General features: G+C 42.9%; 2 protein-coding genes across 2 annotated transcripts; one reads left to right on the forward strand and one right to left on the reverse strand.

Annotated features, from left to right (window-relative positions):
- Positions 1-212: 212 nt before the first annotated feature.
- LOC118370217 (frizzled-7-A-like) lies at positions 213-3,599 on the forward strand. Its single transcript, XM_035755127.1, has 2 exons — positions 213-648; positions 971-3,599. The coding sequence occupies exon 2, from the start codon at positions 982-984 to the stop codon at positions 2,659-2,661; it is 1,680 nt and encodes a 559-aa protein (XP_035611020.1). The 5' UTR covers positions 213-648; positions 971-981; the 3' UTR covers positions 2,662-3,599.
- Positions 3,600-5,542: 1,943 nt separating this feature from the next.
- Positions 5,543-8,597, reverse strand: LOC118370218 (small ubiquitin-related modifier 1). The gene is made up of 5 exons (XM_035755128.2): positions 8,429-8,597; positions 7,958-8,032; positions 7,177-7,254; positions 6,983-7,054; positions 5,543-6,708 (listed from the first exon to the last, which is right to left on the reverse strand). Exons 1-5 carry the CDS (start codon positions 8,438-8,440, stop codon positions 6,640-6,642), a joined length of 306 nt encoding a protein of 101 aa, XP_035611021.1. The 5' UTR covers positions 8,441-8,597; the 3' UTR covers positions 5,543-6,639.
- Positions 8,598-10,303: the final 1,706 nt, after the last annotated feature.

Genomic DNA, 10,303 nt, shown 5'->3' on the forward strand with positions numbered 1-10,303 from the left:
TTTCAACTTCTAATGTTTTGAATGTCTCCTAAATTATCTATAGCCCGCTCCCAACATAGAATTAAAAAAAATGTATATTCTAAACCATTTTTATATTTTAATTGACTATCAAAAAAGGTATACAACAAAAAAAAAGATAATCCACTGTATCGCTGAAGATAGCATAAAACTCCACCCTTTTCACTTCACTCCAATCAATGGCGAGATGGGAGAGAAAACAAATCATTCAATTGGTGGAGAAAGTGTGGTTTCAAGGCGCCCCTGAAAATACGCATGTGTGGGCACCAAGAAACCGATCAAACTCTGTAGTGTGTGGGGGAATCAATCTTGCAAGTTTCTCTAGAAAGAAGATCACGGTTTTAGCGTTGTGGGAAGAAATAGTTTGACGAGTAGTATACTTTTGGAAGAGATTTGCCTTTTTACTACAGACTTTGAGCCTGGTTAATCGTAGTGCATAGCCTACCAATGCGCTTCGAGCTGAACATTGGCTGAGTTGTAAACGCGAGATGGAAAACCATGAGGTTTTGCAGACTTCAATTTTGCTTCAACCTATAATGTGATGTAAGGAAGATTTGTGGATATCTGGAAGAAATTAGTCAACGCATTCCATTTTCAAGTCATACGTTTGTTTCCAATACGAAGAACCAGGTCAGTAAAGAAACGAACTGCAAAAAAAAAATACTCTATTGGAATTTCACAGGTTTTCAGTGGTTTGATTGGAATAAATAAATCCCTCACCAGCAATCCTCCATTTTCTTGGAGAGTTCTGTGAACACTGGATTAAGGAATGTGGGGAGAGCGACCAAGGGCATTTTCAAGCATTTAACTTTGTTTTAACTTTAGGCTCCTCTCCCTTTTTATATAGACGGGAGAAGAGAGGACATTTCAACCTTTTGTGGACTGAAATTGATTTGGGCTTTTTGCAGCTCCGGGGTAATATTCTAAGACACTTTTTTTGTTCTGAACACAGGGGCTGCTATCATGGCGGTAAGGAGAACCTGTGAGTGGATTTGGATAACGGGGTGCGCGCTGGTGACTGTTTGTCTAATGCTGGAGCCGTGTACCGGTCAGTATCATGGCGAGAAAGGAATTTCTATACCAGAACACGGTTTTTGTCAGCCAATTTCCATCCCCCTCTGCACGGACATTGCCTATAATCAAACCATCATGCCGAATCTTTTGGGACACGCAAACCAGGAGGATGCGGGGCTGGAGGTCCATCAGTTTTACCCGCTCGTAAAAGTCCAGTGTTCCATGGACCTGAAGTTTTTCTTGTGTTCCATGTACGCACCGGTGTGCACAGTTCTAGAACAGGCCATCCCCCCATGCCGATCACTGTGCGAGCGCGCACGCCAGGGCTGCGAGGCGCTCATGAACAAGTTCGGGTTTCAATGGCCAGAGAGACTCCGTTGTGAGAACTTCCCCGTCCACGGCGCTGGGGAGATCTGTGTGGGTCAAAACACTTCAGACACGGACATCCCTACCACGGACCCCACTCCAAACCTGCCTGAGCTCATGACCCTACCCCCAAACATCGGTCGCCCTGCTGCCCAGCCCTTCTCCTGTCCCCTACAACTTCAGGTCCCAACCTACCTCAACTACAAATTCCTGGGGGTGAAAGACTGTGGTGCCCCATGCGAGTCCACCAAGCCCAACGGACTCATGTATTTCCGCGAGGAGGAACTGAAATTCGGCAAACTCTGGGTGGGTATCTGGTCTATCTTGTGTTGTGTGAGTACACTGTTCACTGTGCTCACATACTTGGTAGACATGCGGAGGTTTCGCTACCCGGAGAGGCCCATCATCTTCCTCTCAGGCTGCTACTTTATGGTGGCGGTGGCCTACACAGCAGGCTTCTTCCTGGAGGATAAAGTGGTCTGCATAGACAAGTTTAAAGAGGACGGTTACAAGACGGTGGCCCAGGGCACCAAGAAAGAGGGCTGCACCATCCTCTTCATGATTCTCTACTTTTTTGGCATGGCTAGCTCCATATGGTGGGTCATCCTGTCCCTCACCTGGTTCCTGTCTGCTGGTATGAAGTGGGGTCACGAGGCCATCGAGGCCAACTCTCAATACTTCCACCTAGCGGCTTGGGCGGTGCCGGCTGTCAAAACCATCACTATCCTGGCCATGGGGCAGGTGGATGGGGACCTTCTCACAGGGGTGTGCTACGTCGGCATCTACAGCGTGGATTCATTACGAGGGTTTGTCCTGGCCCCCCTGTTCGTCTACCTCTTCATCGGAACCTCGTTCCTCCTGGCCGGGTTCGTGTCTCTGTTCCGCATCAGAACCATCATGAAGCACGACGGCACCAAGACGGAGAAACTAGAGAAGCTGATGGTGAGAATCGGCGTGTTCAGCGTCCTGTACACCGTCCCCGCCACCATCGTCATCGCCTGTTACTTCTACGAGCAGGCCTTCCGCGACCAATGGGAGAAGACCTGGCACATGCAGACGTGTAAGCGCTTCGCGGTGCCGTGTCCGGCCAACAACTTTGCCCCGATGACCCCGGACTTCACGGTGTTCATGATCAAGTACCTGATGACTATGATCGTGGGCATCACGTCCGGGTTCTGGATCTGGTCAGGGAAAACATTACAGAGTTGGTGCAGGTTTTACAAACGGCTCAGTAACCGCAACCAAGGAGAGACGACCGTATGAACTTTGTGGAAGTTTAATGTGGAGGAGTTGTGTGTTTAAAAAAAATATATATTTTTGATGAAACCGACTGAGCATATCCCTTCCCATCTCCTATTGGACGTAGGACATTTGAACTCTGAAAAAAGTACTTTTACTTTGAGAATGTCCCTCCTGACGACCCTATGAGCCATTGACTGAACATTTGTTCATTATTTGAAGGGTTTTAAATCTTCAGTAACCCCCCCCCCCATGACATTTTAAAACATTCTATAATCTCATTTAAACGTGACAGTTAAACCACAATGTGCCACCCAGTGATGTAACGGCAGCAACAAAGAAAGTCTGTTTTGCCATGACTTTTCAATGTTTTCAACTATTTTGTATTATGTCGTGAGTTTCTCATCCAAGGAGAAACGAGGGATACAGGGCTAATGTCTGACGAGACCAATGTATGTTAAGTATTGCAAGGAATTGCAAAGGTTTTTGGAATATGTGCATTTCATTCCTTGCTTCTGTACTTTTTAAATTGATGTTTTTGTTAACGTGTGGCTGATGTTACTTTTACGCTAACTTGCAGACATCTGAGAACATTCATCTTGGCACAGAGAGAAATGTCTAACACACACCTTTAAAAAAAAAAGTTGTATTCTGCTTGTGTATAGTGTTTATGTCCCAAATGGCACCCTATTCCCTATATAGTGCACTGCTTTTGACCAGAGCCCTAGGGGACCTGGTCAAAAGTAGTGAACTACATAGGGAATAGGGTGCCATTTGAGATGTTTAGCTGTAAGATGTCGCTATTAAATTGCCACATTTTGTAAATATTCACCCTTTTTCAAAAGAACATATGTATTTATAAGAATTATAATCTTGCTGTTTCTACTTGATGTTTCTTAATGCAATATGGCTTGTATCTTGTACAGTTTCACAGAATAAAACGATGACGTTTTTAACCTGCGGTCACTTGAACGTCATTGGTGTTCCTTTTTGGATGTTTTTAAGCATACGTTTTTGAAAGTCTAAAAGAAATCCTTGAACGAGGCAATGTAAAACCAGCGTGATTGTGATGCCTTCCTAAAATGTATCCAATGGGTAGGATGAAGGGGTACACTTTAAACGAAGGCCTAGATATAGAGATTCTGTTTCTAACGTGGTTTGGAATATCAACAATTCCACACCTGACGTCCTCAATTACTTTTAACATCTGCTTGTACAATACTCCCTATAAAGGCTGTAGTGTGGACACATTACCCTGTTATACAGCATGTTGCTATTTAGTTTCTCTGGTCGTCTCCTGTTCTAACCTCCAGGTCTAACTTCTACTCACTCTGCTTGGCTGTGGAATAGTATCTCTCCAATGGTGTCAGGTCAATATATCAGAGCCATTGATTCAAGATGGTATTTCTGTAGGAAAAATAACTAGCATGATGAGTTCAGGGGGGATTTGCCCCGAAAGCTTACGAACAGGAAATCGACACACTGCCTTGAGCAGTTCTCCTTTTTGGCTTCTCTTGTCTTGAGTTCACCTCTCCTTCCCTTTTGTTTTGGTTGTGTGTCCTAAGTAGGGTGGAGTGTAACAGAATGTTATTTTAGACATTGAGCGTTATCTGTTCTATATCTATTACGTGTTGTGTTCAACTGGAGTGTCAGTAGGCCTAAAATAATGACCCGAACGTGCATTTGTATCGTATTACTGTTGCATTTGTGCAACGGAAACGAGAGTACCTAATCCAACAAGCAGACATGATTTTGTTGAACAATATAAATATTTGGGGAAAAATCTTATTTGCTTAAACTGTTGCAAAGACCAGCATGATATTGCCATCCAATCAAGGACAGATGCCTGCAGTCAACGTAATCTGATTGAAAGAGTATGGAATTTTTGCACGTTAACCTGGCAAACCAACAAGCTAATTATAGGTCATTATCTCTTGCTGTGTTTCACATTTCTATAAGGTGATGTAACTGGTCAGGGTTGGGTGGGTCAGGATCCACAAATTTGAGCAACTTTCAGTGTTCTGCAAGCACAATAGTAAAAGCAAAAGGCTGCATGTGTAACTGAGTTGATATATAGCGTTGAGACATGTTCACTCTTCATATTGTGAGTTCACACACACCATCCCCTCCCCGTCTCCTGGCTGGCCCACATCTGGTAGTGTTTTGCCACTGTGAGGTATCCCAGGCTTAGAAACCAGATCTCCTCCAGGCAGTCTTAACCCAGGGCCTGATATATACACACACACACACACAGTTTACTGACCTGACCCTAAGTCGCTCTCTCTTTCTGCACTCTCTGCTGTTTCTCTTACCCTGTCACTGGTCAATGACTCCCCCCTCCCTCAACCTCTACTCTTCCTTTCCCCCCTTCAAACTCCACGCCATCCTCCCTTCCCTGGGCCTCCATGAAATCGGACGCTTTACAAATAAATATTCGCTCCGTCTGCAGCGCGGTGATGTACTCATGAGGTACCTCCCTCTCTACAGTTCCACACTTGCCTTTTCCAGGTAAGATAATTGTGAGTAAACATATTAAAAATCACATTGAGAAGCATCACTGCTACATAATGGAGTAAAAGTGACATTTCCAACCAACATACATTTATCTCAACCAACCCCACACTGGACAGTTATTTTAAGACTCATTTTGCTTTTACATTGTCAAAGGCCTTGAATGGAGGATAGGCAGCACGGTAAATACCCTCTGCATGTGACTATGTACATGGCCAAAGTTGTTTTCATAATGTATCATGGAATGTGAGACGTCAAATAAATACCCAGTCACTCTGTCATAAACATGACGAGAGCTCCCTCTGGTGGACAGGAATCCAACCTGCAGTCCTAATTCAGGACATTCTTGTTTTGTCTGCAATGGTATACAAGTGTCAAAATTGGAAAATATCAGTCCTGTTTTTGTTAAACATTTTATTCAAAAAAAGAAAAACGATCTGCTTCAAACCATCCGGATCAAAGCCTCCATAAAGGAGTCATTTGTTGCATTGACATTTCTGTGTGGCTACTGTTATGGTTCAATACAGCAAGATTATCTTGATTTTAAAAAAAGGAGACAAACATTTAAATCCAAGAAGAAGCCAGAGATTAAACAGAAACTTTAACCCCTTGAAATTATCTGAACTTAAACATAATTCAAATAGAAATAAAAAAGAACACCTAGGAAAGGCATCAACTAGATTCAGCCACGGGCTGATTTTTTTCTTGAACGGGTGGTCAGGGGGCCAGAAAATAATTACGAATAATTTAGAGACTGCAAATTGACCCCAAGAAGCCCAAACAGATATATATTTGACTGAAACATAATTTCAAGCCTTGTTAACATGTGTATATGATCACAGCTCTCTTTTTGAAACAAATATCCAAAATTAAAATCACTTGTAGCAGGTTTGCTGGTGTTTTTACAGTCTTATGTCCAACAATTAAAAATATTGTTTTTGGCCCGTGGGCAAATAATCACCCGCGGGCCAAATTCAGCCTGCCAGTTGGGGAACCCTGACCACGGACAGACTAATTATTACACACAAATACTGGATGCAAAAATATACATCCTGATCATAAAAACATTTCATATTTTAAATATCATTAGACCATATCCATCAGTGGTAGGAAATGTGGGATAGTTAAAGATCCAAAACAATGCTTTAGCATTCAGAGGTGGTATATTCAAACTTTAGGTGCGAAAGAGGCGTGTGTAGCAGAGTCTAGAGAAAAACAGTCATTGTATGCGTGTTCTCTCTTTCAATAGGGGGACATTCAGCTATGACGCTGTCTGCACTACAATGTTACCTGCATTGTAAAGGAAGGGAGAAGAAATGACTGTGCGAGGTGTTTAAAAGGAGAAAGAACAGATCGTCTATCCATTCTAACACAGTCGTTCTTTGTGCCCTCGCACATGGAAGCCCCAATAGAGTGTGTGATCCAGATGGTGCAAAGCACAAAAGCAAAATACATACAAAATTCTAAATGAGAAAAAAAAATACAGCAAGTCTAATCATTCCAAAGTCCACCGGTCTGTTCCTGATACACTTCAATGACATCCTCATCTTCCATTCCAAGCTGGGGAGGGAGAGAAAGTCAGAAAGACGCAGGGGAAAGTTTATCTGCAAGCATGTTCAAGGTTCACAGGAAAACAAATTGAAATGTCACCTACATTTTTTTATAATAAATAAGAACATTTTGACTTTAGGAGACAGTGGTGGTTGTATAACCTGAGTGCCAGTCTGTTCATGTTTGGAATTGCCATTCCATAAGGGTTTGGCCAGAGAAACAGCCTGGCACTCAGGCTAGTGGTTGTATGGATGATACAAGGGAAGAGGGATGGGTGGGGTACCTCTTTGGGGGTTTGGTTGTCTGAGATTCTCTGTCCTTCAAAAAGAAACCTTAGGGTGTTCATTGGTACACCCTGCAGGAAGGAATCACACACATGGTTGCATCAGATACTGGGAACATGATGACATTCATTCTGAAGTTCTGTCCCACATTGTTAAAATGAGATGGGACAATCGTTGGGCTTCATAACTCTACCTGTCTTTGACTGTAAGATTCCTTTAGCTTCTTTAGATGTGTTGTCATCTTCACTTTGAAGTGAATTTCGCTGTTGTCCTGAAAGTAAAGATAGAATTAGGCTTTTTTGTTGTTGTTGCCTTTTCTCAATTGGTTTTACTCGACTGCTGCATCCTCTCTCTCCTCTGTCCTCTTTTTTGTAAAAGGTCAAAGGTAACCGATGGAGATGGAAGGTGGACGGAAATGCACTAGTATGAAATGAGACTCCTCCAATGGTGTGTCATCAGGCAAATTACGTTTACAGGGTGGAATCCCAAGATAAATGTATAAAGTGAATAAAACGAATTTAGCTAGATGTGAAATACATTTAATAGATTAAAGGAGGAGCAGCATATGGTTTAAATGTTTGCATGCTTTTCTCCTTCGAGAAAACATTAGCTGATTTAATTGTGGCAAATTTCTAAACTTGTCCTAAGGACTCAGGTAGGATACACTTGTGCCACAGAAAGAACAATGAGCTAGTTACAAAAATATTTGCTTGTGCTTACTTACCAAAAGGAGGTTATCAAGGAAGGGAGGACCCTCTTCTATTTGCCGACTAACGAATTGACACTCTCCTCGACCACTTATCGGTTTCCGAGAGAGGGCGGAGGAGAGCGGGAGGACAGACTTTTACCCAAATGAGAAAAGGCCTATGGCTCCCCCAGTATCCTTTCATATTAGCACGTATAGGAAAGGATATAAGGCAAGGAAGCGAACTCTCCTGTCTGAGATGCATCCACACTTCTCCATATTATCTTACCTGACCAATCACCTTCAGTTTAATGTACTCTCCATCCTTCTTCTCACTTCCATCTCCACTTGAGGGTTTTGTCTCCTGGAATAAAAGTGTCCCATTGACATGTACATACAACATTACATCAGCAAAGTCAGCCAGCCTACTGCACTGTCAACATGTCACGAATCCCTCCATGGTTGCCAAACAGAATAAGTTGAATCCGTACGTAGTAGACCAAAATGGAGAGTCAGGTGACATATAGCTAACTACAATCTTGTAAAAGTAAAACCTAATGTTATACCGTTCGTGCACAGTCAGTGGCACTATTTTCGATCTAGCTAACGTTACCTACAGTAGATAGCCTGTGTTAGCAAACACTACTCTTCTCGGCCCACACAGCGGCTAACGTAGCTTGCTAGCTAGCATTGCTCAACCATTATTCTGCCTCTTCAACCAATTCAGACAAGTAAGATGTTTATTAAACCGTACCCCTACCGTGTCTGACATGGTATTTTTCTTGTGATGTTTATTTTATTTCACAAAACGTTTTGTTCAAATTGTATACACTGCCTCGGGATTCTTGCTGTTTTGAGAAGCAGGTACCATTAATAAACTGACCCGGAAAGTGAATAGTTCTGGTTCTTCTTCGTCTGTGGTTTTTATATGGCGGCTGGGAACCAAACTCTAAGGTGAATTACCGCCCCCAACAGGACTGGATTACTGGAGCAGAGATAGGGAAGGGCTCAATCTTACCCATTATTCATCGTCTCCTTAAAGGAAACTAAGTACATAATTAAACACTACATAAGATTTTCTCAACAGTTCATTTAAGCTTGGCTCTACAACACCATTACTCCTTAAATCTAAATACTCCCCTTTCCCTCCCATGTTGCTGGCACTGAAGTAGAATGTGTTCCACTGTCGCCATGTTTTCCCAACTGTGTTTACATCTCCCAGTCGAATGTTTTCCTACCAATTTCAATGTACTGTTGAGCCTTGTGTGTCCCAGTCTCAGCTTTGTGATTACACATCCCTGGCCCCACCATTTTCCTGGATCTTATACAGGTTTCTTTTCTTTCCCTCCCTGTTCCACATTGCTTGCCATTCGTTTTTAACCACTGTTCTTATTAACACGTAGCTTCTGCTTTACTGATTGACATGTCCATATCAACATTAGGATGTTTGAGAGCCTGCTTGGTGAGAGCATCCACCTCCTCATTCCCCTCTATTCCCACATGAGCTGGTACCCAGACGAACATCACAAATACCCACATCTGTCTCACCCGACACAGGCACTGCAAAATCTCATACAATACATCTTGTCTGCTTTGTGACAGAAATTAAGCTCATCAGTGCTGCACGAGTCAGAGCAGTTGACTATCCTGTCTGGCCTCACCTCCTTCACCCACTCTGCAGCCAAGAGCATAACCAGCAACTCCACTGCGTATAAATGGCCTGTTGCTCTTTTTGTCACTGCCACCTGAAACTCAGAAACACTAAAAGCTGCACCTGTCCTCCCTGTTTTAGGGTCCTTAGATCCATCAGTGAATACAAAATATTCAAGACAGCATACAAACAGTCCCACCTCTCTCACCATGCCCTTACCTAACCCCCAAAAACTTGCATTCGGATCTCATTTATGCTCCCAGGACCACCTTTTTTTCCCAGGATGTGTGACTTTATGTCCTTGAAGATTTACCCAATATTTCATGGGTAGTTATGGGTAGTTCTCAACTTTAACGGCATCTCTCAAATCAAATCCAATTGTATTGGTCACATACACATATTTAGCAGGCGTTATTGCATGTGTAGCGAAATGCTTGTGTTCCTAGTTCCAACAGTGCAGTAATATCTAACAAGTCACAACAATGCACACAAATCTAAAGTAAAAGAATGGAGTTAAGAAATATATCAATATTAGGACAAGCAATGTGGCTGCCACTGGGGGAGGTCCTGACTGCTCCACAACATATTCTTAGAGCTTGAGCCTGGATTACGTCTAGCTTTTTTAAAGATGTCAGAGCTGCTGATCCATATGCTACACTACCATAGTCTAGTGATAACCTTGATAGGGCTGTATATATCGTTTTTAATGCCATTCTACCCGACCCCCCCACTCCATTCCTGACAGGCAATGCATCACATTCAGTATTTTATTTCCTTTGCTAACTACTGTGTTAATATGTTCCGCCCATGTCATTCGAGTGTCAAATCAGACCTTCAGGAACCTAAACATTTCCACCGTCTCCATCTTCCTCTCGTAGAGCTTCAGCTACACTTCCGCCCGAACATTCCTTCTAGTAGGAAACCCAGTCTGTGTTTTCTCAACGGAGAACTTGAAGCCCCACCCGAGGGACCACTGCTCAACTT

This window comes from Oncorhynchus keta, chromosome 37, assembly GCF_023373465.1.
Source record: "Oncorhynchus keta strain PuntledgeMale-10-30-2019 chromosome 37, Oket_V2, whole genome shotgun sequence".
NCBI classification, from domain to species: domain Eukaryota; kingdom Metazoa; phylum Chordata; class Actinopteri; order Salmoniformes; family Salmonidae; genus Oncorhynchus; species Oncorhynchus keta.

Coding starts and splice junctions, on each gene's coding strand:
- LOC118370217 (XM_035755127.1), top strand. CDS start 982: ATGGCGGTAAGGAGAACCTGTGAGTGGATTTGGATAACGGGGTGCGCG.
- LOC118370218 (XM_035755128.2), bottom strand. Junction 7,255..7,957: donor AACTGAAGGTGATTGGTCAG/GTAAGATAATAT, acceptor CTTTACTTTCAG/GACAACAGCGAAATTCACTT. Junction 6,709..6,982: donor ACAACCAAACCCCCAAAGAG/GTACCCCACCCA, acceptor CTCCCTCCCCAG/CTTGGAATGGAAGATGAGGA.